Source organism: Scleropages formosus, chromosome 8 (assembly GCF_900964775.1).
Source record: "Scleropages formosus chromosome 8, fSclFor1.1, whole genome shotgun sequence".
Lineage (NCBI taxonomy): Eukaryota > Metazoa > Chordata > Actinopteri > Osteoglossiformes > Osteoglossidae > Scleropages > Scleropages formosus.
Genome location: NC_041813.1, coordinates 7271019 through 7298701, shown reverse-complemented (window position 1 = coordinate 7298701; position 27683 = coordinate 7271019). Strand labels below are relative to the sequence as shown.

General features: G+C 45.6%; 1 protein-coding gene and 1 pseudogene across 2 annotated transcripts; one reads left to right on the top strand and one right to left on the bottom strand.

The window, feature by feature from the left end:
- The first annotated feature begins 1702 nt into the window (after nt 1–1702).
- aifm2 (AIF family member 2) lies at nt 1703–9024 on the top strand. 2 transcript variants are annotated; one of them, XM_018766019.1, is made up of 9 exons: nt 1703–2088; nt 2539–2723; nt 3321–3436; nt 3742–3861; nt 4092–4184; nt 4303–4411; nt 5542–5694; nt 6604–6804; nt 7064–9024. In XM_018766019.1, exons 2-9 carry the CDS (start codon nt 2543–2545, stop codon nt 7234–7236), a joined length of 1146 nt encoding a protein of 381 aa, XP_018621535.1. In that variant the 5' UTR covers nt 1703–2088; nt 2539–2542; the 3' UTR covers nt 7237–9024. The 2 variants fall into 2 exon arrangements, with proteins under 2 accessions (XP_018621535.1, XP_018621536.1); XM_018766020.1 differs by lacking the exon at nt 1703–2088 and adding an exon at nt 2141–2272.
- Nucleotides 9025–10481: 1457 nt separating this feature from the next.
- On the bottom strand, nt 10482–19330 carry LOC108942663 (elongation of very long chain fatty acids protein 6-like; annotated as a pseudogene).
- Between the last annotated feature and the right edge of the window lie 8353 nt (nt 19331–27683).

The window sequence follows — 27683 nt, the reverse complement described above, 5'->3', positions numbered from 1 at the left end:
CATACACTGGTATATATTACATGAGTAGCTGCATGTAGGCTTTTCAATTGTTAAATTATTAAAAATTAGAAAACAAACACATACACAGTGATTGAGCATTTACTAGATCAGGGGAGAAGTGAGTGAGAAACAGATGAGTTTTGGAGGTCAAGGTGAGTTGGCCTTTCTTAAATTTAGAGAGGTACATGAACAAAAAAAACATTTAAAAAAAATTTACATTTAGCAGACACTTTTCTCCAAAGCGACTTCCGGTGAACTCTGTGTAGTGTTTATCAGCCCACACACCTTATTCACCGCGGTGACTTACACTGCTAGATACACTACTTACACTGGGTCACTCATTTATCCATCAGTGGAACACGCTCCCTCTGTCATTCATGCACTGTGGGTGAACCTGACTAGCATGCCTTTGGACTGTGGGAGGAAACCAGAGCATCTGGGGTAAACCCACGCAGACATAGGCAGAACATACAAACTCCACGCAGACTGAGTGGGGATGGAACCCACGTCCTCTTGCCCCACCCAGGCACCGTGAGACAGCAGCGCTGCTCACTGTGTTACCATGCCACCCAAGAGGAAAACATTTCTCAAAACTGTAATAAAATAAGAAAAAAGCAATGCAAAATTAAGAAGAGGTTATCATACACTGTTGAAATGTCTGCATCTCACTGACTTATGACCTCTATATCATCGGGGAAAAGTCTACCCCAAACACTGGAAAAAAAGTACCTGATACCGGGAGCACAGGTATAACTTTTCTAGGGCTATTATACCAAAAATCTGTGAACCGAGAGTTTGTATACCAGGGTACACCTGTCATTTTTATGAAGGAAAAAAGTTTCATTAAAAACTTTCGACCTCTATATGATTAGAAAGTGAAACTGAATTATTAGAGAACGGATGTGTGGCTTCCACGACCATGTCCTATTGTACGAGGAGAAGATGGAAATCAGCCTTCACCTTTCTCTGATAAATTATAGTCATCCCCTATATTTAGAGCATAAATAGACTACCGTCGTGAGTTGTGCATTCAAATATGAGTTTGAATCCAGCTTTATCTGTGGAATTTTGCATACTCTTACCGTGTGCATGAGGGGGTTACTTCCACAGTCGAAACAGATGTGTTTAAAGAGACCTAAAAAAGTTCCATTGATGTATAATTTTGTGCGCGATTACCCTGTTTGCTAGCAATCCCTTCGAGAAGGTATCCCAAGCCTGCGGTCTGTTTCCCAGGGTTTGATCCGCACCCGTGCAGCTCTGTACCGGTTAAGCCGTTTCTGAAGGTGGATGAAAAGTTGAACCCGAGCAAGAAAACGTCTTTGATGTAGTGAAATCCTGTCTGTACGAATTGTGTAAATTTCCCTGCAGGGATTAAAAAAGTCTTATCCTGCCTCATCCTAACAAGATGAATTTAATAAATTGACTCGAACCACCAGAAAGCAGGACCCGGTCCAACCCACTCACGCTCCACTGCACCCCCCCAGTTCTAAGTATACATATACATACACACACACACACTTTCTGAACCGCTTGTCACATATGGGGTCGCAGGGAACCAGAGCCTAACCCGGCAACTCAGGGCGTAAGGCTGGAGGGGGAGGGGACACACCCAGGACGGGACGCCAGTCCATCGCAAGGCACCTCAAGCGGAACTCGAACCTCAAACCCACCTGAGAGCAGGACCTGGTCCAACCCACTGCTCCACTGCGCTTCCCCAGTTCTAAGGACTGTCATATAAAATGTTCCGGTTATGCCCCAGAAGCCCTCGGGCGGTGTATTTTAAGTGTTTCTACTGATTGGCTCCAGAGTCCAGCAGAGGGCCGCGAAGGCCGGGTTCAAAGTGTCGCTCAAGCGGTTGCGCTGGTCACGCTGGTGAAACACAACTATGCTGCGCGTTACAGATATACTATTTAAGTGTGACTGTCTCGGAATGCGCTCATTACCAAACTCGTTTGAATAGCAACGCTGGAAGTCGTCAAGGAAGCGTCGTTCAGTTTCGTTGCTGAGTCACATCTCTACGACGGACACTAAACGGGCTGTTTGTACGGAAAACTAAGCCTGTTTGGAGCCCTTTAATTTCTCACACTGGTAAGTAAGACTTTACGTGCGGCTTTGCTACCGAAATTACGGTAACACTAACAGGCAAATTAAAGAGAAGGTTAACATGAAAGCGATCTGATTTGTTACTTATCCACTTGTTGAATGTTCTGTTGACCTTAACTTAAGTCGCTGGTCGACTCTGAAAATTCCGCGTTTGTTAGAATCTCTACAGGTGTCAACTGCATTGTCACGTTCCCGCAATGATTTGTAAAATGCTTAGTCATCGTTACAAGCGTTTCTACAGCATGTTTATGAACGTATTCCACCTAATATACAGGATATCGTTAATAGCCTCAGATATTAAGATGTATTTTAACTACTGCGATCTCCTTAGCGATAGAATATTGCATGTTTAATTTGGTACATTCTGAAGTGTTCAGTGAGATTTGGTGTAGTCGCTGTGGGGTAAGTTGTTTTGCCTCTGTCGATGTGTCACAGAAAGATGGGCGGTCAGGTCTCTATCGAAATCCAAGGCGAGGTCCACGTAGTGATCGTCGGCGGAGGGTTCGGCGGCATCGCGGCGGGACGGCAGCTCCAGTCCAAAGGGATCCCCTTCACCCTCATCGACGTGCGCGATGCCTTCCACCACAACGTGGCGGCGCTGCGCGCATCTGTCCAGAGCGGTGGGTGTGCAGCGCGGCACCCCCTGGCGTCCGCTCTCATTCCAGCAGACTCTTAAATTTCCACCAAAAAAAGACACTGGGTGATGTCACATTCCAAAACTGCTTTTTTGCCCCCTTTTTTTTTACTTTTACATTTATTCACTTAGCAGACAGACACTTTAGAGAAAAGTGACTTCCGGTGAACTCTATGTAGTGTTGAGCCCACACACCTTATTCACCAGGGTGACTTACACTGCTAGATACACTACTTATAGTGGGTCACTCACCCGTACGTCAGTGAAACACACTCTCTCTGTGACAGTCACACGCTACAGCTGAACCTGAACAGAGTGTCTTTGGAGTGTGAGAGGAAACCAGAGCACCCGGAGGAAGCCCACACAGACACGGGGAGAACATGTAAACTCCACACAGATTGAGCGGGGATCAAACCCATGTCCTCTCGTTCCACCCAGGCACTGTGAGACATCAGCGCTACTCACTGTGCCCCTGTGCTGCCCCCCCCCCCACTTTTTTTTTTTTTTTTTTTTTTTTTAAAAACTGAGAGCTGACCGTTATGTTGTAATGACAAATTCTTCATATCTGTGGCGGTTGCTACAGGGTTTGCGCAACAGACATTCATCCCTTACGCTGAGACATTTGGGGAGAGCTTCCGTCAGGGGCGTGTGGTCAGGCTGGACCCTGCCGCCAAAACCGTCATGCTCGAAGGAGGACAGGTAAAGACATAAAACGCTGTTTTTGAAGAGCCAAGCAGGTTTCTCCTGGCCACTACAAACATAAAGCAGGACTGAGGAGCTGGTATTGTAGTGGTTAGACCTGCTGCCTTTGGTTCCAAAGGTTGCAGGTTCAAGCCACACCCTCAATTGTAGTACACTTGAGCCAAGTACATACTCTAAATACCTCCAGTAAAAAAAATTACCCTACTGTATAAATAGGTAAATAATTGTCTGTTATGATGTAAGGTAACAAACAGTGAATTTTTTTTTTTTTTTTTTTTCTCCCTTTTCTCTCTTCTTAACAGGAAGTTCATTACACTCACCTCATCCTGTGCACCGGCAGCGATGGACCTTTCCCTGGGAAGGCCAACACAGAGTCGTCATATCGGGCGGCTATTCAGAAGTACGAAGACATTGTGAAGGAGGTGAGTTTTGCCGTGATCGCAGTTGCTGTTCTCAGCACCGTAAGTTGAGAGCTGGTGCGTGGATTCGGAGGACTTCTAACATTTAAAATTGAACTAGAGCGAGGATTTACAATGCTCAATACGTGACTTGTTATGTCGATTCGAGGGAATTGCGGTGACGGTTTTGACTGGAATACCACTGTCTGGCAACGGGCTTATTCGGGTGATTTGTTTCGACTGTATCTCGCCAGGTTCAGCAAGCCGATTCGGTGCTTGTGATCGGGGGAGGATCTACGGGGGTGGAAATGGCTGCAGAGGTTAAGACGGAATATCCTGAGAAAAAGGTAAGTTTGACTGCTGGTGTGGCTCTCGCCCACAGTTGATGGCGATCTAAGGCATCGGCATCATGACGCAGTACCTACTTACCGCTAATCTATACCAATGGGTGGGATGTATCCTCAGGTTGTTCTGATCCACTCGCACGTGACCTTGGCTGACCCGGAGCTGCTGCCCAGTGTCAGGAAACAGGCTCAGGAGGTGCTGCTGGAAAAAAGAGTGGAGCTATTGCTAGGTAATTTGCCCCAATGGGGCATCTTAGGGGCTGTGTTGGAGCTTCTTACTTCCTCGGGAGATGTTCCTAAGAGACTGATCATAAATACAATCATGTAGAATATCAAACTTCTCTTATGTGGGTAGGATGTGACAGTTCTGCTAATATTAATATCACTGTTAGTCCCAGTAATACCCTGTGTTATGATGAACTGTATCGATTGTATTTTGACCAACTGGCCTTTTCTTAAATAAAACAAATACCGGCCGGCTGTCGCCAAATATCGTATATCTTATCAAAACTCGTAGGCTTCCGAAGCTGGTGTCAACTGACTGGGGATTTAACTCTTCTGGATTCGACCACGTCGTGTAGGAGACTGGTTCCGACGTTTCGCTTCCCTTGTTGGAAGCATCTTCGGGGAGCTTCCACGTCTCGTGAAGGCTAGATGTGAACTGGAGTGTTCGATGAGGGTGGGTGTGTTTACGGGCGGGATTGAGGTTGGAGGTCGTAGCAGGTGGTCGGGCAGACAGGTCAACTTATCTCAACACGGCTCTAAGAACACATAAGAGCGACAAGAAACAACAACATCAACTCGGCAGCAGTTGAACACTCACTGCAGACCGGTCATGAGATCCACTTTGAGGAGACCACAGTGCTTGCACCTGTTCCCGGATACAGGAGCCGCGTAGTAAGAGAGGCGGTCGAGATTGAGAAGCACCCCAACAACTTCAATCGGGAGGAGGGCTTCAAGCTATCAAGAACCTGGACACCTCTCATTTCGAGTCTTCGCGCCAAGCCCACAAGGCTGCCTCTCGTTGAAGCTCCGTCCAACGAGCCGACCTGTAACACGAAAGATACAGTGCGAGCGGAAAACACGACGGGGGCGCCACCTATCAGGACCACCCGCTACGACCTCCGACCCCTATCCCGCCCATAAATACACCCACCCTCGTCGAACACTCCAGTTCACATCTAGCCTTCACGAGAGGTGGCAGCTCCCTGATGATGCTTCCAACAAGGGAAGCGAAACGTTGGAACCGGTGTCCTACACGACGCGGTCGAATCCAGAAGAGTTAAATCCCCAGTCAGTCGATCATATATCTTATTCGGTTATGAACACCATGTTTTTCCCCTGTATATTCCAAATTTAGGACAGAAAGTGTCAAATCTTTCTGAGCTGCAGTTCAACGTTACCCAGAAGAACATGACTGTCCAAACGGACAAGGGAGAAAAGATCTTGACTGACTTAGTCATCTGCTGTACTGGAAACCGCATCAACTCTGCTGCCTATGTATCTTCACTGGGTGAGTCTACTTTTGTGTGGCCGTTTGTGTGAGAGAACGAAGTGAGAAGATAATGCAGTGTACCATAACGAATATTCAGGTTTCCTGTGATGGATCATTTCCCCGCAAGATAGCGTTCGGTTAAAAGCGTCTATGAGGGGTTTTTGCATGAGACTGTGCGTCATCGTGAAAAATTGTAGACATCTCTACTGCGTTACTCAGACTTCTGAAAGTCTTAGCGTGTTTTTAACTCCGGTTACAATAATTTGAATTATTAATTTTTGCATGATCTTTATAAAGTTGTTGGCTGACGTGAGCTGCAGCACGGTATTTCATGAGGCGTTCGGTTGTTCGCCGAGCTTGGCATTTAGGTTGCAAACGTTCCGTCGTCGGTCGAGGTGACATCAGTGCACAAGTTGTTTCGTACACCTTGTGCACTGATGTCACCTCGACCGGCGACGAAACGTTAGCAACCTAAATGCCAAGCTCGGCGAACAACCGAACACCTCAACCATCTACCCGAGCTACGAAGACCACCGATTATTCTCTATGATCCTCAACAATATTTCATACTGGAATGTCATCAGATTGTATGAATTTATAGGCCCTTGTATTGCACTCTTGACACTTGCCCACCATATCAACCCAACATTTTCAATTTTAACAAAGGCATCAGCTACGTAGAGAATAATTCCACCACACAGAAAGGCTGAAATAGAAGGGGAAAAAAACCGATTGTACATTGAACTATAGGTCAGTTGTTCTTTACCCTACATTGTGAAAGTTAACACCATGTTTTGCTGGTTTTTATTTCTTTAATTTTTTTTAAATATCTGGGCTTGCTGTCTTGGATGGAGATTGGCAGGGCATTCTGATCTCACTAGGACCAGTGATTGTAGGCCTGTGGGTGTGTATGTGTGTGTTCCGCAGGTGAGTGTCTGGTGGAGAACGGAGCCCTCAAGGTTAACGAGCACCTTCAGGTGGTGGGTCACGATAACATTTACGCTGTAGGAGATTGCGCCAATCTCAATGAGCCCAAGTTGGCGTATCACGCTGGCTTGCATGCGGGTGTCGCTGTCGCCAACATCATCAACAGCCTGACCGGGAAGCCTCTGACCTCCTATAAGACAGGTGACTCGCACCGCTTCCTTTAACTCACTTTAGATTTCCTAGCCACAGCTGCAGAGCTCTTCAGATGGAAAGTTCAGCCATTTCCACTTTGTTTAGCAGTCTGAATTATATCTATTTGCTCAAAGCAATTGTGCACTGGAACGTCGTGCAATTGTCATTTAATACCTCAATAGCAGTTTTGCCCAGGTTGATGGGACAAAAGATGGAATTTAACAGTTCGTGTGCAAAAATCCTTTGTTCTTTTTGGCTTCCCTCACAGGGAGTGTGACAATGTTGCTGGCTATGGGGCGGGATGATGGGGTGGGCCAGTTTAGTGGTCTGAAATTACCCCGCTTTGCTGTGGCCATGGGCAAGAGCAAGAGCTTGCTTGTGTGGAAGAGTTGGTACGAGATGGGCCAGAAGCTTCCGGCAGGGCCTCCACCTACACAGTAGTGAGTCAAGGCCCTGGACCTTCCTTGCTTCTCTTCAGTCTCTGCTGTAGATGTTGATCTGCACACTGTGCTTAACCTAAGTCAAGGTTTACATTTGCTGTAATATCTTCCCGTTTGCCAAATTACATATTTTGTATATCCCATGCTGATTATTACAATTTAGTCTGTATGTTAAATGGAGCTAAAGCTGGTGACAAAAGCAACGAGTGTTTGATATCCTTGTCGTATCAGTTTGTACTGTGATTTTACTGTCCATATGTGTGGTACATTGAAAGTCATTGTGGTAGGTGTAGGTCAGAGGAGAACTTGCAAATGTTTTCATGGCATTAGATAAGGTAAGATTATAGCCATCAAGTTATGACTTTAATGTTTTTTGGCTTGTAGGATTTCATTCTACGTTGATAATGAAGGAAAGGAATTTGAGCAGTAGCAGGTTGTATTTTTTTTTTTTTAAAATGCTGAAGTTTAGCTGTTGAGTTCCTTAGGTTATAGGGAATCTTATTCAATTCAAAGTTTCACATTTTAAATCCATCGAGTCCAAATGTCTCTTGTTATCACTATCTGCTTGTTAAGTCAGGGTTGGAGTAGTGTGGAACATCCTAGGACCATATGGTGTAAGTAACATAGCGTTCCTTACTGTGATCATTCTCACCGTTTATGCAGGACTACCTGAGAACATCTACAACAGCATACGTTCCAAAGCAAATAACTGCACAAGCACAAATTGTGTTTTCTAGGGGATGGATGTCGCTTTGGAGAAAAGCATCTGCTAAATGAACAAATGGAACGATTTTATTTAACAATAGAACGATTTTATTTAACAATAGTTAAGGCCACTGAAAGCACAAGATTGAACATGCAGTAAGGGCTCTCCCTACGTCGTTTCGTGTTGCGTCGATTTTGACTTTACGTCGGTTTTTTGTTAAATGTATATGGAAAAATACAATTCGTCTTAATTCGACTGATGCGACTTTACGTCGGGCAGCCGAAAATATTAAAAAAAATGTTAAACAATTAAAAAAGTGTAAAATCAAATAAAAATAAATGTTAAAATATATTGCAGTCTATAAAATCAATTAAAAGGTTAAAAATAAAAAAATTGTCTCATTTACCTGCCGTTCGGCGCCGATAACATTGAGTTCCGCCGCATTATTTGTTTTTTCTTTACTTCAGCATTAATTTAAGCGTAATACACGTAAGGGGAATGCTTATTAGGGGTTTGTAGGGGGTCTAAATCGGTTTTTTAGGGGTAATTTCGTTTTCCGTCGTTTTTCGACTTAAGTCGCACCCTTTGGAACCAATTAACGATGCAGGGCGAGGTATTACTGCATTATGGTCACCTGGCACAAAAACAGCATTTTGCACCTCTGCATATTTATGAAATCATGTTTAATACTTAAGCCGGGTCACTATTTTGTGCCATGCTAATTAGCTCATCACAAGGAATGTGTAGTGAACACGGTAAAGCTCTACCACACAATTACAGGAACATACATAGCGGTTGGACAATTACATAATATACCATTAACATAAGGCAATGTAATGGTTGAATTTGTCAACACTTTGCAATCGATTTGCATTTAGTTCCTCACACTATCCACTTCTGGATGCTCTGGGTGCTCATTCTTCAGTTGGAAGGTTACACATCTCACAGCAAGGCCCAGTACGTATACAATTAGTCCCAGTACATATATAATAAATTAACAGGAGTTTCTAAAATATTGATTAATTTGAAATCACATGCATGATTGCAGCCTCTACATTAAAAATAAAATGCAATGTGCTTCAACACGATTCCCCCTCCATCTGTGTATTGAAAGTAGATCCTGCGATTTTCTGTGCAAAACATGGGTGAAGAGGATTCTCACCTAGGCGCGTGTCAAAATGCAATGTATAGGTAGTGGTACAAAGGGCTTCAAATAAAACTTACTGCTCTACTACATCATTCAGGTACCTTGCCCAAGAGTACTACAGCTGGGATTCGAACCTGTGACCTTCGTAGGAAAGGTAGCAGATGTAACCATTAAGCTGCCGTGCTACATTGCACATGTGTATATTTGACCTGGTTGAAAGGTACCCTGTATCTTAACAGCAAGCAGCCACCTCACTCACTTGCTCCATCCTTAACTTTTTACGGTTGCCAACATTAAACACCATTTAAAGTGGAACGCTGGTTGGTTCAAAAGTGAGAATGAGTTTTGTATCCCATAGAAGTCCACGTGATATTAAATACAAAGTTTCATATTACCATTAGTACGTTTACATCCAAGACTACACTAATGCAAAACCAGGTACTGCGAAAGAACGTGGGTTCGATCCCTGCTCGGTCTGCTTGGAGTTTGCGTGTTCTCTCTGTGCTTGTGTGGGTTTCCTCCCACACTCCAAAGACATGCTGTTCAGGTTCCCCTATAGTGTGTGAATGACAGAGAAAGTATGTTCCACTGATGTATGGATGAGTGACCCAGTGTAAGTCGTGTATCTAGCAGTGTGTCACCGCGGTGAATAAGGTGTGTGGGCTTATAACACTACATAGAGTTCATTGGAAGTCACTTTGGAGAAAAGCATCTGCTAAGTCAATAAATGTAAATGTAGACAGCTTTAAGTATTAAGCGGAAGCTAGGCAAGACCCTCTAAATGATTTCTTAAACTTGTGTAAAACTAATTTGTTCAGAGAGCCCTGTGAAAAATCATTTGACATGGTCTCAAGCATTTTGACACCAAGGTGTTAAACTGATCAGCTGTTAGACCCCATCATGGGCACAAATTGGCCTTTCATTCAAATTGCCAATACCAGTTCCTCTCATCTCATCCCAAATAAAAATTTGATACATTAAGTTTTTCTGCCTTATACTTGTTTACATGTGCAATGTTGAGTCCATAACAATTTTATCCATTTTGTAATCTATTCGTACTTTACTCACACTGTCTGAACCACTTGCTCCCTATGGAGTCACGGGGAGCCAGAGCCTAACCCGGCGACACAGGGCGAAGGGCTGCAGGTGGAGGGGACACACCCAGGACAGGATGCCAGTCCATTGCAGGGCACCTCAAGTGGGACTCAAGCCCCAGAGCCACCAGAGAGCAGGACTTGGTCCAACCCCCTGTGCCACTGCAACCTCCTTGCACTTTTCACTATTACTTTATTAAAATACCTTTGGTTTCTTTAAGAAAAAAATGCAGTGTGTCTTGGCAGGTATTCAGTAAGCAACAAATTGAAAATATAAGATAGGTTCTAATATAGGTTGCACAACCCCGTCAGCAAACCAGCCCTGAGGCCAATTGCGGACTAGTCAACGTTTGACGTTTGGTCGCCTGAGCCCTTGAGGTACGACTGGTAAAAAAAACAAGGAGAAGAGGAGCAGGTAGGTGAGGTACATCAGGAAGACCAACACAATGTTATCCAGATAGGAAGGGCAACCATCCTGGATCCAACAATACGCAAGCCCACTAACAGCCAAACCCATGGCCATCTGCAAGATCTGGGCAGTTGTGATGACCACAGCACATAGAGGAGGTACATGCATACCAGCAGCTCGCATGGCGTAGTAGATGTGCATGAACTAGGTAGTTCATGGTCATGAACCAGCCACCACCCGCCACTTGGTCCTTGTAGGAGGACCAGGAGTAGAGCACGACTGATATGGTGCTACCGGTGCAAGAAGAGGAGCCGCTGCTTGCGCAGTAGAATGACCACCGTGTCACCTGTTGAAATGGACAGCCACTGGTCAGAACGTGCTTTGCTCCCCAAGGGTCGATCACTCCAGTTGAGGAGTGGTACATTTCTGGCAGACTTCTAAAACGAAGTGTAGAAAATTCCCACTTTGACCTTTTCGCATTAATTTAGGAAATTCTTTGCCAAATCAATGTACACTTTTTAAAGAGGGTTTAGCTCAAATCTTTGTCCAATGTTAGAGTGCAAAATATACTAAACTGCTGACAATTACTCACATTTATGCAGCAGAGCAACGGAAGATTTGCATACATTCATACTTGATGGGAAACGGTCACCGGTTCGTGAGACATGAACATCTCCGGACTAGTGCATAATGCTACAAGAGAGCAGAACGTACATGGCTATACAGGATTACAGAGTAAAGAATGAAGTCTGCCTTATTTTAACAAGCAATTGTGTTCATTTGATCCAATTTAGTTGTCAATTTTGTGGCTCAGGAACACTTGAAAAGTTACCATGGAAACTAATGTACCAACATTTGATAAGGGTAAAACTTATGGGTTTATCAGGATTGAATTACCTTCACAAGGTGTGGGAAGACTATGATTTGCTTATTTTCAAGGCCAGAACACCAGCTGTCATGTGAGAAATTACATTTAATAATACAGATGCTGTCATTGCTCAGATCAGTCTTATACTCTGTACAAGAATGGTTCAACTGCCACTTAATCACAGGGCTGCTGTCACGTCCACGCCCGCAACTCAACCGACAGCACCTGACTCTGGTCCAACACCTGACTTACTGCTCATCCTTTAAAAATCCCTCCTCAGCTCCCATACCTTTGCGGAATCTCGTCAGAGACAACCGCACTTCCTTCATGATGTCCAGCGCATACGCATCTCTTCTTCTCAGTTCTCGTCCTCCGGTTTTCGTCCCTTCGCCTTGTTTCCTGACCACGTCCACGGATCTTCATTTCAACGCCAACCGCCAATCGACCGACTCTTCGCTGCTTCTTCTGACCGCACCCATGGATCCCTGCTCTGACCCCGACCGCCGATCGACCGACCATTCACCTGTCCCCGACACCAAGAACTTGCTTGATCCCCTGAATCCAAATGAACGACTCCGCACTTGGGTCCTGCCGTCCCGGTTCTCTCAGCCGCCCATGACAGATGCTCAATGCTCACTTTCACAATTTTCCACCCCCTCCAAAACATGTGAACACACTGTACCCAGCTCTGGTGCCTTGCTCAGGACAAATGCATAAGCCCAGAATTTGCTGATGGGTCCACTGTAGAAGCTCTGGTCATAGACAGACTGCTTGAAGCCTCTGGTGTTGAGGATATACAGCAATTCAAGAGAATTATTTGAAACCAAATGTAATTGTAAATATGTATGCTAATTAGTTGTACTACCAGAAGAAAGCAAAAGTTGAGCGATCAAGATCATGACAAACCACATACACATTCAAAAGTATTGAGCTTCAGAAGCACGGAAAGTTCTAGATCATGGCTGGGAACAAGCCATAGGTTCGTTTTATGCACGCAAGTGAATTTTTCAGTCTATGCTTGTACTGGAACTGAATCTGCAATCAATACATTTATTCATTTAGCTGATGCTTTTCTCCAAAGCGACTTGTAATGTTAAGATACCTACAATTATTTACTTATTTATACAGCTGGGCAATTTTTACTGGAGTACTTTAGGGTGAGTACCTTGCTCAAAGGTATTACAGCTGGAGGTGAAATTTAAACTTGTCACTTTTGGGTTAAATGCAATAGCTGTAACCACTATATATAACATGAATATCTATTTATTTGCCATTTAAGTCGCTTCTCTAGACAGTTGAGTAATGCGTACCAGCAAAAGGACAATACAGTCGAGGTTTGGCAATTGTCAGTCTAAATTTGTCACTTTGGAGAAGACCTCTTTAAATTAATAATCATGTAACCTCAAAGCAGGGGGTGCGGTGGCATACTGGGTTTGCCTGGGTCCTGCTCTCCGGTGGGTCTGGGGTTCAAGTCCCGCTTGGGGTGCCTTGTGATGGACTGGCGTCCTGTCCTGGGTGTGTCCCCTCCCCCTCCAGCCTTACGCCCTGAGTTGCCGGGTTAGGCTCCGGTTCCCCGCGACCCCGTATGGGACAAGCGGTTCAGAAAGTGTGTGCGTGTAAACTCGAAGCTTTCAAATGTTTTCACGAAAAACCCTATCGAGATGCCCTTACAGCCATAATGCTGTAGCTGCCTACTTCCTAAAATACATAATTTGGCATCATGTTGAGGAAACCTATATTTCACAACCGAAAGAACACATTTACAAAAACCTTAGCATGTCTGGGAAGCCCAAATAGGAGAAGATACAGTTCAGGTTTAAATGTTGGCTGACAGCACAGTGACACAAATGCATGTTGTGAAGGACACCACTAGATGTAGATGCCACGAATGGAAATTAATGTGCTTCAAATGACCCTGCTCACCTGAACGTTGCCAAGCTTAGGGACCACAGCACGAGGGGTCTTTCGAGCTCTAGCTTTGGCCCGCTCCTCATGAAGTGCTGTCCGCAGAACACAAATGACTTGTTCCTGTGGGGCAGGGAGTCGCATCAACAACACAAAGTCGCCAACTTGGTTTTCAAGCTCCTACACAGAGCAAGGAATTACACTGAAGAAAGCAAAGCAAAGCAAGGCAGGACCGGAGCACATGAGAAGTCAGGCTGAGTATTTCGGGGGCCTCGGTGAGCATCGGCAACGGAAGCAAGTACGCATCACATCATCTGAACCGCTTGTCCCATCCGGGGTCGCAGGGAGCCAGAGCCTAACCTGGCAACACAGGGCATAAGGCTGGAGAGGGAGGGGACGCACCCAGGACGGGACACCGGTCAATCACAAGCAGGACTCGAACCCCAGACCCACCAGGAAGCGGGACCCGGCCAAGAGCGCCGCCCCTCTGGACAGCCACTTATGTTTATGTTTCGTAATTTTTAATAATTTCTTTAATAATAGAAAAGCCTTCTTGGAACTACTTGTGTAGTGTATACCGGTTTATGCTGTATTAACGTGACAAATCGACTGTACTCAAGAATCGTGTGTCTGCATCCAGATCTCTCCTTCTACACATGTAAAGCACTTCTCGTACTGTTCCCTGAGATGTGCATCGCTTTGGAGAAGAGCATCTGCGAAATGAATAAATGTAAATGTAAGAATGACTTGTGAAAGCTCTCTGAGAAATCAGCTCTTACTTTTCAGACGTCTTCATCATAAAATGTTGAATATTATTTATTGGATTGCACGTAACTGAACTGAATTAATTGTATTGCAGTTTCTTCCAAAATGAAAAGCTGAACGTGTTTAAATGTGGCGAAAGAATTAAAATAACTGTTTTGTTCAAATGAATAAAATGTTTTTTTTTTTTTCCACTAAATTGGCTTCACCTCTTCACAAGGATAGTGTGAAAATAAAGGTGAACAACTTCAACAGCCTTCAGGTTGTAGAGTTTATCCGAGGTTGATGAAATGCTCCCATCTTCTGGCTGAAATGATAAATTGAGCATGACAGTTTTCATAACCTTCACTGTTATTCACCTTTTATTATCAGTTACTCATTCAGTTTATTCATCCTCATCCTGGATTAATGTAAAGCCTTTTATTAAGCGTTCCCACGTTTCTCCTCTACTCGTTTCTCTGCACTTGCTTCCTATAGCTGCCCGGATCAAATTCAAGACCCCGGTTATTGTCTACAAATGCATCAATAGAACTGCTCCCAGCTGTTTACAAGACTTGATCATCCGCTACGCCCCAACTAGACCCCTTTGCTCGTCTACTTCTGCTCGCTTGGTGGTCCCACGCACGAAAAGTAAAGCACGGAGGTTCTCGGTTCTGGCTCCGTTGTGGTGGAATGACCTTCCCCTGTCACTCAGAACTGCTGAAACTCTGCCTACGTTCAAGAAGGGTCTGAAAACTCACCTTTTCCGGATCCATTTCGCCCAAGATCTCTCCAGCTCATTTACGGCGTAATTGTTCACGCATCGTAACTTCACGAGCATCACCAGATAAAGCCTTTATTCAGCCGCTACTCCGGCATTGCATTTGCTTGTTTGTGTATCTTATAATATTAAAAAAAAAAATTGGTGGGAGGGCATCGGGATTTGTCTATCCCGTGTTTTATGCACCTGCTCGAACGATGAACTTCAGTGCAGCAAGTGGAAGGTAACAAATTAGGTTTACTTGAGACTTTCATGTCTGCAGCCATGTCTCCTTCTCTTAATCTAATGCATAAATTGTACTTTCGCTGAGATGTATGTCGCTTTGGACAAAAGCGTCTGGTTTCATAATAATTAAAGGACGCCACGGTGGTGCAGTTGGTAGAGCTCGGTAGAGAGAGACCACACAATTTCCTGAGAGTATTTTGAGACTTTGGGTTAGCAGAGGTTCTATGACTAAAGGTCAAAGGCACAGTGCTGGAACCAGGTGAACTGGTTGGACTGGTAAAAGATCTGTGATTAAAAACTGATGATAGTTTCCTGTAGGGGTTGTGGTGGTGCAGTGGGTTTGACCGGGTCCTGCTCTTGGTTGGGTTTGGGGTTCTAGTCCCATCTGGGGTGCCTTGTGATGGACTGGCATCCTGTCCTGGGTGTGTCCCTTCCCCCTCCAGCCTTATGCCCTATGTTGCTGGGTTAGGCTCCAGCTCCCTCTGACCCTGTATGGGACTAGTGGTTTCAGATGATGTGTGTGTGTATGTGTGTGATGGTTTCCCACAGAGAGTATACTCATCCACATTGTTCTGGTATTAGGTGAAAGTCTAGGCTTTCTGTTCAAGTTCATGAGACGAGTCCTGAGCAGTAAGGTGACACTTCTTTCGTCCCCTTGAAACCATTCCGAAACCACACGGTCCTGATATGCCGTCAGACAAACGTGCTTCTCGCGGATCATCTACGTCACGTGGCTTAGCATGCCGGAGATGAATTAGTTCAGCAAGGACATCCCCGCTTCAGAACCTTAAGACCCTTGAAAATTATGCAAGAGGATGGGTACAAGGTGAGAAAAATTGCTCCTCCTCCATTAGCATTACTTGTCACTCTGGTCACCACAACACTTTCCCCAAGTCATGAAGACCTCTGCAGTCCACCTGGATCTGGAGACAGGATGCTTCTGGTCCATCTTGGTGCTCTGTCATGGAATGAGTGGTCTGTTAATGAGGGCAGCACATGGGATGCTAAAATTAACCGCAGTCCTTGGCAGGAGCAGAGAGTGACGGCTGCCGCTGATGCTTGGCTCGGGTACAGGACGTCGCTAGGGCGGGCAGAGATGTGCGCTGCATCGCAGGCCCCAGCCGGCACCGTGGTGCAGGTGGCAGGCCACAGAGATGAGCCCAGCCGCTCCTGGAACGGGCGTCTACATCCTGCAGTCGCTGCAATGTCTAAGTGGTCCACCCCCGACAACGTCCTCCATCTATTTCGCCACTTTGTTGGAACATCGCTGCATTTATGAAAGATCGCAGCAAAAGTTATGAAAATGTCAGCCATGTGTTGGAACGCATTCGTAAATTCCCACATGTTGACTCTAGAACAGAAGAGTTAAAGGGATTTTCTGAAAATATTATCAACAATTATTATGAAATCACAGGGGGTGCAGTGGGTTGGCCTGGGTCCTGTTCTCCAGTGAGTCTGGGGTTCGAGTCCTGCGTGGGGTACCTTGTGATGGACGGGCGTCCCGTCCTGGGTGTGACCCCTCCCCCTCCAGCCTTTTGCCCTCTGTTGCCGGGTTAGGCTCCGGTTCCCCGCGACCCTGTACGGGACAAGCGGTTTCAGGTGGTGTGTGTATTATGACATCTGTATATATTATGAAGGCCTTATCTGTGCTCACCGAACGAAAAGGCTTCCGATACAAGGGAACACACGTCTTTTTTTTAAAAATGTGGATGCTGGAAATGTACAATCATGGAAAAATATTGATGGAACCTTGAGGTACCATGAGAAGGAGACCGAAAAGAAATTGGTGTGAAGGGTCTTGTGTTTCTCTTCTTACATCATTGAGTGTGACCCTGTATACTGTTCAGTTCTTCACTAAAATTCTACAAAACACATTATAATAATATTAACTGCATGAAAAATTATTTACCATGCATTGCGTTACATATAACTCACGGCGACTATAGCACTTACAGTATATACAGTATATGACCGGGTGCTCTGGTTTCCTCCCACACTCCAAAGACATGCTGTTTAGGTTCCCCCATAGTGGGTTAGTGACAGAGAGTGTGTGCGTTCCACTGATGTATGGATGGGTGACCCAATGGAAGTGGTGTATCTAGCAGTGTAAGTCACCGCGGTGAATAAGGTGTGTGGCCTGATAACGCTACATAATATCCATTGGAAGTCACTTTGGAGAAAAGCGTCTGCTAAGTGAATAAATGTAAATGTGATGTAATATTATGCAAGATTTCACCCCTCAGGTATTTTGTTGACACGAGAAAACACAAGAAAGGCGCTTGAACCAGGTGGCCCTTTTCCCGCACTGACCGATGCTTTGTTGCCCTCAAGCTGTTTCGAATGTGAAAATCTTACAAAAGTCGTGTTTTTGTTTCTTTTTTACATCTGAATCAGGTCAGTCATGATCTCCACCGTACAACACTTTCACCCAGAAAAAAACAGTCTTTACAATAAATTTCCTCTCTAATGACTTTGCTCCTTCCTATGCTTTCATAAGATTTCTTGTCCTGCTCGGAAAGGCAGCACTATGATAAGGTCCCTACTTTTTATTACCATATGGAGGATAAGCTTTTCTGCTTTTTTTTTTTTTTTACCCCATTTGAGAGATGTATCAATCTTCTCTTACCTGTTCTGGTAAAGCTTGGCTACACAAAACAAACCATTTCACGTTCATCTGACGCTTTTCTCCAAAGCACACACGCCATCCGAAATCACTCGTCCCAGCGAACCGGAGCGCAAGGGGACACACCCAGGGCGGGACGCCAGTCCATCACAAGGCACCCCAAGCAGGACTCGAACCCCAGAGTCACTAGATAGGGGGACCCAGCCACCCCCACCACCCCTTCTCTGAAGGACCTTCCAACTATTTACCCATTTATACAGCTGGGTAATTTCACTGGAGCAGTTTAGGTCACGTGCCCTGCTCAAGGGTACTGCGGCTGGAGGTGGGATCGGAACAGCTCTGCCAAATATGCTGCCAGCTACGCCTTCTCCAAAGAGCACAGCGCTCTTCCCGTATCCTTGTCTTTAGGTTATATCGTGAATGACGCTGCCGTTAGTACTGGCACCACACATTAGTTGTTAAGTCCTTAGAGAGGTGGGAGACTGCTGCGCTCACAGCTCTGCGTGCAGCGCTGGTCATGTACGGTCATGACCACTTGGGGGCGTAGCTGTGCACTTCTCATTCGGCGTAGAAGTACAACCAACGCACTGACTGCTCCAGTGTTGTTGAGAAATGTTCTGTTTCCAGAAAGAGAGACAACCCAACGGAAGCCAAAGAGAGATCAAAGCGAGGGAGAAGGTGGATGTTTCCAGAGTCAGTGCCGCAGCCCTCGGGGGGGCGGTAATGTACCGTACTGCCGAGGGCCACCGGGAGTTATGGTACCTCGGGCTTTTCATCTGTCCTCTGAGGGACCGAGAGATCATTTAAAATCCAGGATCGTCTCACTGGTATCCCCGAAGGCAGTATGTGAACTTCCAGCTGTGTCTCAGGACATCTGTACCAGCAGGTTCGTCGCAGTTCTCCAAATTGTGTTCAAACAAAAAAAGTCAAGCTCAGTAAGACGAAGTGTCTCATGGTCATCTCTTCAGCAGAGTATGGACATATTTGTGGTGTATAAGGTATTTTGAGCAGTGCTCTGTTAATAAGGGTAACAGTTTAGTGTAGAAATCCCTACAAAGATACACACTGCCTGCGAGGCTTTGAAACTCCCAGGTGTCCTTGTGAACCTGCACTGCACCTCTTTGCGATGACCTGTGCCTCTCCATGATCACCTGTCTTTCTCCATGTCGACCTGTCCTTCTCTATGATGACCTGTTCATCTCCATGTTGACCTGTTCTTCTCCATGCCGACCTGTTCCTCTCCATGATGAGCTGTTCTCCATGTCGACCTGTTCCTCTCCATGATGACCTGTCCTCTCAGTGATGCCCTGTTCATCTCCATGTTGACCTGTCCTTCTCTATGATGACCTGTTCATCTCCATGTTGACCTGTTCTTTTCCATGATGAGCTGTTCTCCATGTCGACCTGTTCCTCTCCATGATGACCTGTCCTCTCAGTGATGCCCTGTTCATCTCCATGTTGACCTGTCCTTCTCTATGATGACCTGTTCATCTCCATGTTGACCTGATCTTCTCCATGTCGACCTGTTCCTCTCCATGATGACCTGTTCTTCTCCATGTCGACCTCTTCTTGTCCATGATGACCTTTCTTCTCCATGTCGACCTATTCCTCTCCATGATGACCTGTGCCTCTCCATGATGACCTGTTCATCTCTATGTTGACCTGTTCTTCTCCATGTTGACCTTTCTTCTCCATGTCCACCTATTCCTCTCCATGATGACCTGTGCCTCTCCACGATGACCTGTTCATCTCCATGTTGACCTTTCCTTCTCCATGTCGACCTGTTCATCTCCATGATGACCTGTGCCTCTCCACGATGACCTGTTCATCTCCATGTCGACCTGTTCATCTCCATGATGACCTGTTCTTCTCCGTGATGACCTACTCCTCTCTGGGGGGAACAGTTAATTGGTGTCCTACTCCACTGGTCCTCCTGACTCACGGAGCAGATAGATGGCATTCAGCACGCGCTAGTCTTCACTGATCTTTGTTGTCATCAGACACTCCGACTTTCACTGATCAACCTGTTAGAAGTTTTCCCAAAGCTGTTTTCCTTCTTATGTTAAGTTGGGCCTTTTGTTTTTTGGACCTCTGGGCATGCTCGCCCGCGCGCTTCACAGCGGAGGACGTGATTCGATAAAGAGCGCGAGCACAACGCTGCGTGGAAGGCGGTGCGCGCGCACTTGTCTGTCCCCGCGCGCCCTGCTTCCGCTCGACGGAGACTCACGCGGAGCTGGAGCTGTCCGTTTCAGAACCGCGCGCTATCAGATGAACAAAGAGCACCCCCCGACCCTACCCTCACCAACCCCCCCCCTCCAGTGGGTGTCCTCGCTACGCGAAGCGACCGGCGTGTCCTGCGGTAAACAGGTCGCGCGCCACCCGGTGAGTGTTACCCGTTCGCTGTGAGGCAGGGCACACAGTCACTGTGACAGTGCAGCCGCGCGCGTCTCAATCAGTGTGACCCTCCTTTGTCCTGCAAACTTGCCGCGGAGTCCAGCGGAGACCCGCCGTCTTGCTGCGCCCCCGCTTTTGTGCGCGCGGCTCGCGCGAGCCGTTAGTCCGCGAGGGCGTCGCGCGGATCGGCTCGTCTGTCGCAGGGTTTGTGTCACAGCGGCGGTCTCTGTGTGTGTGTGTGTGTGTGTGTGTGTGTGTGTGTGTGTGTGTGTGTGTCTCGCTGCCTCCACCGAGGAACGTAATTTAGCCTAAAATTTTAGGTCGAAATCGCAATTTACAGGGAACAGAAATCTCAGCTGTTTCTCTTTGAAATTCATTTATTAATTATTTAATTTATTTCTTCCTTTTTTTAATTTGGATTATATAGAAGGCGTTTCTACTATTGTTTCGGTGCATATTTTTTTTACAGTACACTTCTGTGTGTGTGTTCGTTTTTGTTTTTTGTTTTTTTACAAAAGTGTGCAACCCCACTCTTTTTTTTTTTTGTATTGCCCCGTTTTTTTCATCCCAAGCAACCAAGTAACGTTACTAAATTCATTCGTTAGACAACTCAAAATAATTAGTAGAATGAACAATTTTTTTAGGTGTTGCAGTTTTTTTTTTTTTTTTGGACACAAATAATTTTGGTAAAATTTGGTAATTTTACTTGATTTCATTAAGTAGATTTCTCTTAATAATATATGTCATCGACATTTGCTTAAAATTATTGCTGCAAAATTTTTGCCTAATTTTTTTTTTTTGGTAGAAACCACATCTCCCTTTTTACAGTCCATCTTAAAAGTTGACCAAATACACTGGAAGGTTTCTCAAGTAAAAAGATGCAAAACTGTATATATATTATATATATATAACTGTTAACTGTATATATATATATATACAATTAACAGTTATTATTGTATATAATTTATATGTCCATCTCATTTGTGTTTTCCATTTGTTCTTATGAGAAAATAGCAGCGCTGGAAGTTGTCCCTCTACAAGAAGCGCTTCCTAGGTGGATATCGCATTTGCTGTGTGTGTTTTTGTGGACATGCGTGTGTGTGTCTGCGTCCTTTTCACACTGCAGGTGCGTGTATGTGTCACACACACACCACCGCATGCTGCGTGCTGGATGACCATATCCAGTACAGGGATCACACGCGTGGTTCTCCGTGTGCAAGAGCAGTGTTGCAGTGATCCTTCGGTCACAAGATTCTAATGTTTCGCTTGTCAACATCTGCCTAATGCTGCCAACAGTCTTTCCTCTCAGTTATACACAAAGACAATGGTTTGCAAAGTTATATGTATCTTACAGTTAAAAATGTACTTTGAGTTCAGCCTTGAATCAGTGTTTGTTTGGACTCTTTCATTAAGGTGTTTGTATTTGTGTGTGGCTGTAATTTTTAATTTGTGCAGCGCTGCTGTAAGGGGGGGAGGGGGCGCGGCGGGTTTGGCCTGTGCCTGCTCTCTGATGGGTCTGGGGTTCGAGTCCTGCTTGGGGTGCCTCGCGATGGACTGGCGTCCCGTCCTGGGTGTGTCCCCTCCCCCCCCCTGCCTTGCGCCCCGTGTTGCTGGGTTAGGCTCCAGCTCGCCACGACCCCGCTTGGGGACAAGTGGTTTCGGACTCTGTGTGTGTCTGTGTGTGTGCTGTAAGTGGCTGTGGCTGGGGGTGGGTACCCTTTGTCAGGTGGGGTTAATGCCGCTCCTACAGTGATGTTTCCTATTCAGCTCGTGTCAGGCATGTTCTCCAAGTCAAAGGCAAGTCACGTCTTCTCAAATGTCAGTGTTTCTGCGAACCTTTACAGCCGTCTCTCCCTCTGGGCGTCACCGTGTCAGCAAGGGCGTTGCCCGGTCCATGGATGTGTCCTGCACCTGGGGGTCTACACTGATGGTGCAAAGACAATAGACAGCGAAGCCTCTTCTGCGACGACCGCTTTTGGAGCACAGCGCTTGACTCAGATCGCTGCCGAGGGCGTGTCGTGTTTTAGACCTGCTCAGACACCTCTTCGCCTCGCGTCTCCGGAGCTTTTTGCGGAACATCTTAACACTTACACTTTGTGTAACCTACCACTTCCCACACAAGGTTCTGTTATCTTCTGCTCCAAAGTTCGGGCAGAAACGATACCGCCGCCCTCTGATTTCTCTGAGAATGAAAAAGTGTTTCACTGGCGGACCGTTGCAGAGGACAAACACACGTGTATCCCCCACATTGTAGCTCTGCGAGGAACTGTGGATCCAGAAAGACCTCACTACGTTAGCGACCACAATGCAACGCCGCACACTCCGCAGGTCTCCTCCCAATAGCATTCGGAGCAACTAAAAGATTTTCGAATTAAAAACAACACTTTGGAGGAGGTGATTGACATTTACATTTACATGCGTTCATTTAGCAGATGCTTTTGTCCAAAGAGACGTACGTCTCGCTCAGATGCAAACGCGTGATTCTAAAGTAGAGTAAGTTTGTTGCTTTCCGTCATATGAACCATATGAGCTTTGCTGACGTGATCTTCTGCAATAATATGTTTTCTCTGTGTTTTTTTCTTCAGTTCCAGGCTAAACGGTGCTGTGCGGTGTGTATGTGCAGAAAAGCATGTGAAGCATTGCACCTTGTATACATAATGCCAAGGTGTCTTGTCTTATCGAGTTGTTGCAAAGCGTTCATCGGCGAAGGGAAAGCACGTTTGGATCAATCCTCCTGGGGGCCAACACTGATTTACGCCTCATTGCCTCCATCTCTCAGAGGCTGCTGCAGCTGGAACTGGCTCACCGGCATCTCGCTACACCAGCAGTCACCTATTTATCATTTGGGTTCGGAGCTAAAGTCTTTCCATCTGAGCTGCTGTCTGCTTCCCACTTCTCCTTTGTGTCTCTTCCCACTCTTTTTCTTTTTTCGTTCATCGCACTTGGCTCTTCTGCACCCATGTCAATCGTCTCTTCTGTCTCTCTCTCCCTTTTCTTACACCTCTTGTCCTCTCTCTCGCGCTCTCTCCGTCGTTCTGGCGCTCCTGCTCGACGCACTCTCTGGAGAAGAGCCATCTCGCATCTCTGGGTGCGATGCGCCGAGTTGCATCGCAAGTCACGTGCCCTCCTTCGAATTACGATGGAAAGCTGCGAACTGGCTCTGTTAGTACGCTTCTCTTTTGGCTTCATCACATTTGCATTGGAAAGCAGCTTTCTTTACCAGGGTAAATCCAGGAGGGTTCCTTCATGCAAACAGCAAGAAGTGCACATTATGGAATTAGCATGCATGTGACAGTGAATAATTTATTGTAATTTGGTATCGCCGCTTCTCGAAGAGAGAGATCTGCACGGCGTGTGACAGGTATTATAGGGAATATCAAAAGCTGTCATAATTAATCAGTCAGATTCAATTTTTCCCCCCCAAAAGGCTACTTTTGTTTGAACGTATAGTGAAACTCGGAGGGTTGCAGTCCAGAAAGAATCACCATTCATACATGGCTCTTATTACTGAGCACTAGGTGTCCAGAATGAAACATTTTGGAAGATTTTACAAGGTGAGGCAGGATTTCGGTGATTTTTATTTCTAGAATACTCCAAAACAAGAAAAAAAACAAGGTAGGAGTGACTCCTCTTCTCCTCGTGCTGGAGTCTGATGGACTAAGCTCCGGAAATGTAGTTTTTAAATCCTAGCCAAGCTACAGAAACCCGAAGAGCTTGGCAGGCTTTCTGCCGTTTGTTTAGCTCAGAATTCAGCCCGGTGGCTGGCATTAACGTCCTGAAATCTCCATAGCGACCCGCTCTTATCAAAATTCAGAAATCATAGATTATTTGCCTTATTACAGAGAATTTCCATTAAGAACATGTGATCTGTGTGCACCGATTTGCTGTGAGCAATTTCAGCCAAGGCTTGGTAATATGTGTCCCTCGCCTTTCGATAGTTGTCTTTCCGGAATGTTCACCGGGAGTTTTCTCACATTTTCTGTCCTCCTCCAAGGGACAGATCGTACATTACCGATTTATTGCTTTCAAAGAAAGGTACTGCAGAACAGTCCCAGCAAATGCATTTTTTTTTTTTTTTCAGTGGCACATTTTGATTGAAGGCCTGCTTAATAAACTGCTCATCACAGGGGAATTCTTTCGGAACATGAAAAAGCAAATTCTATGACCCTGGAAACACAAAATGCTCAATACCGAAAGCCCAAGGCCAGCAGTAGACGCAGAAGAAACAAGTTGCATATTTTGGATAATACAAAGTTACATGTTACGAAGCAACTTTCCTTTATAATCTGTCCCAAAACGGAGCTCTTGTTATGTGCTGGCAGCAGAGGGATGAGATAACTGCTACGGTGATGCGAGTTATTAAGACAATTACTTAATTGGATTATTCTTATTGAATTTCATTAAAATAAAAGTCAGATTTGTGAGCGGCAAGTTTTATCTGTACTTTAAAATGCCTGAATTGCTGGAGGATTTAAGACATTTCACTGTCATTACAATACATACTTATATATAGGTATTACACATAAGGTATTACTAATACAAAGGTGTTAGTATTAAGGTATTAAGGTATTATACCTACTTTAAGATATTCAAAAAGAAAAAAACTGCCAATGTCCAAAAGAAGGATTTCGTTTTTCAGTCTTGAGTACGAAATACAGAGTATGATACTTGGTTATGAAGGTCAGGCAGTTTGTGTCCCACATATTTTCAGTGACTGCACCTTCCCGGGGTGGCATGGTGCCTGCTGTGTGGTGGGTCTGGGGTTCGAGCCCTGCTTGGGGTGCCTTGTGATGGACTGATGTTCCATCCTGGGTGTGTGCCCCCCCCCTTCGGTCTTGCGCCCCGTGTTGCCGGGTTAGGCTCCGGCTCACCGTGACCCCGTTCGGGACAAATATTTCTTGACAATGGATGGTTGGTTGGTTGCACCTTTCAGTGCTGTTGAAGGAGACACTGGAATGTGTTCGAGAGAATCCAGATGCCCTGAAACATCAGCTTGTATTTGTTTCCCCGAAATCATCACTTGACTGTGACCTCAATAGTAATGCTTCCCGTATGCAAAATTGATCAGAAACATCATTCCCATTCCTGTGAAATGCACACATGCAAAATGTATTCCCTGCTCATGGGTCGTATGGGTCGTGCCATAGGGGCAGCCTTGCTATGGAGTGAACATAAAATTCTGTTCAGCAGGAAAAAATGTAGGAAAAATTGTTTAAGTAAGAGACATAATATTTGACGCGTTGTGTCGGGGACTTTTATTACTCACTTAGAAACACTAGTCAGCGATGGCATCCTTGCGTATCCCAACTTGTTGGCCGCTCACTGTAGCACCTTTTCCTTCTTGTCACTGATGCTGTAAGTCCTTGGACCACAAATCAGCCACCTAGAATGAATGGGGGCGGCACGGTGACATAGCCAGTAGCCCTGCTGTCTCACAGCGCCTGGGTGCTGCGAGAGGATGTGGGTTCAATCCCTGCTCAGCCTGTGTAGAGTTTACCTGTTCTCCCCGTGTGTGCGTGGGTTTCCTCTGGGTGCTCTGGTTTCCTCTCACAATCCAAATACCTACTGTTCAGGTAGATTGGTGACTCTAAGTCACCCATAGTGTGTGAGTGACAGAGAGTGTGTGTTCCACTGATGGATGGATGAGTGACCCAGTGTAAGTAGTGTATCTAGTAGTGTAAGTCACCTTGGTGAATAAGGTGTGTGGGCTGATAACACTACATAGAGTTCATTGGAAGTCGCTTTGGAGAAAAGCATTTGCTAAATAAAAAAAATGTAATGTAAACTCTGGTTCTGTTAAAGTCGATTTCCTCTAATATGAAATGGACACCCAGCATGTGTCACTCCTGCAGGGCTAATAATATTGGACCTTCTCTGTGGCTTCACTCAGCTGGGCTACGCAAGCACTACTAATGTGATTACAAAGCTATTATTTCACATCCGAGGCCCTTTGCACAGACAAACCCCGGTGCGTCAGCTGAGCACCGTGTGTCACAGCAGGCGGGACGCGTCGCTGAACGTCACCTGTGAAGGCTTAGCAAGTGAGGTGAAAATATGTATGTGAATCTGCGTCGTTTTTAGTTCTTTTTCAGACCATATAAATGCAAATAGAAATATTCATAGCTTTTGGAGGCGATGGTGCTATTTTCGTGCCGGTTACAAGATGCGGTGATATAAACACATCGCTGTTCATACCTGTTGTCATTGCCGAGGAATTTGTGGGATAAAATAATCCTCACGTGACGTCAGCGATTGAATTCATCGGTGGATCACGGTGGGGAGAACAAAACCTATCGACCTCTAAGATAGAAGCTCAAGTTTGGAATTAAGTGCGGATTTTTGTAATAGATTAGCCTTTGTCAATAATACTTTTAAAGCAAAGGTGGTGTAACTACATCTGACCTTTGAATTTGAAGTGAAAATCCATTTATTCATCTGTATTTTCCATTCAGAAAACGTCTTCACAATATCGTGAGCTTTACATTTAGCGTGTTCATCTCATACAGGAGGTCCCCGACTTACGACTTGGTTACGTTCCGTGAAACCCATCGTAAGTCAAAAATATTGCAAGTCGAAAATGCATTTAATACACCTAACCCTACCGAACACCATCGCTTCTTATCCTTCTTTAAGATGGTCGAGATCGTCGACTGCGAAAGTCCAAGTTCACCTGCGATGGCCATTACAGGCTTGCCGCCTTCATGCTGGGCAGTTATCTTGAGTTTGTCCTCAAGAGTAATTGCCTTCCTCTTCTTCTTCTCACCAGTAGCAGGAGACACAGATGGGCATTTCGTAGACAAGACGGATGCACAAAACACCATGTAGATATGGGGGGTATCCAAAAAAATGCTGGCAACACAGAACACTGTAGAGTATCGGTTGTATACGCTAGCGATTGTGTGACGGACTGGGAGATGCGGATTGTTGCCGCTAACCCAGCATCATGAGAGAGTATTGTACCGCGTATCGCTTGCCCGGGAGAAAAAAAATCAAAATTCAAAATTCAAAGTACGATTTCTACTGAATGTCTATCGCCATCTCACTGTCGTAAATCGAAAAATCGTAAGTCGGCCTATCGTAACTCGGGGACCGTCTGTACTTTGATTAAAACAAAGTATCTACGAGACGAAATACAAGAATGAGACTGGAAAAAATTTAGCCAGAATAACAGACTATGGGGGGTGCGGTGGCGCAGTGGGTTGGACCACAGTCCTGCTGTCCGGTGGGTCTGGGGTTCACGTTCCGCTTGGGGTGCCTTGCGACGGACTGGCGTCCCGTCCTGGGTGTGTTCCCTCCCTCTCTGGCCTTACGCCCTGTGTTACCGGGTAGGCTCCGGTTCCCCGTGACCCCGTATGGGACAAGCGGTTCTGAAAATGTGTGTGTGTGTGTGTAACAGACTATGACTCGTGGTCTTCATATTGAGCACAAATCTCCCAGAGCTGTACGAACCTTGGATAAGTCGTAAGAGTTGCGGGTTTGTCCCGTATTTTAACCTTTCACACCCAGAGACATTTAAAAATATTTATTACATATTTACTGCATAAATGAACTTCGC

Excerpts from the sequence above, each read along its gene's own strand:
- aifm2 (XM_018766019.1), top strand. The coding sequence starts at position 2,543 with ATGGGCGGTCAGGTCTCTATCGAAATCCAAGGCGAGGTCCACGTAGTG. Across the intron at positions 3,437-3,741 it reads TCATGCTCGAAGGAGGACAG|GAAGTTCATTACACTCACCT; the intron begins GTAAAGACATAA and ends TCTTCTTAACAG. Across the intron at positions 6,805-7,063 it reads TCTGACCTCCTATAAGACAG|GGAGTGTGACAATGTTGCTG; the intron begins GTGACTCGCACC and ends CTTCCCTCACAG.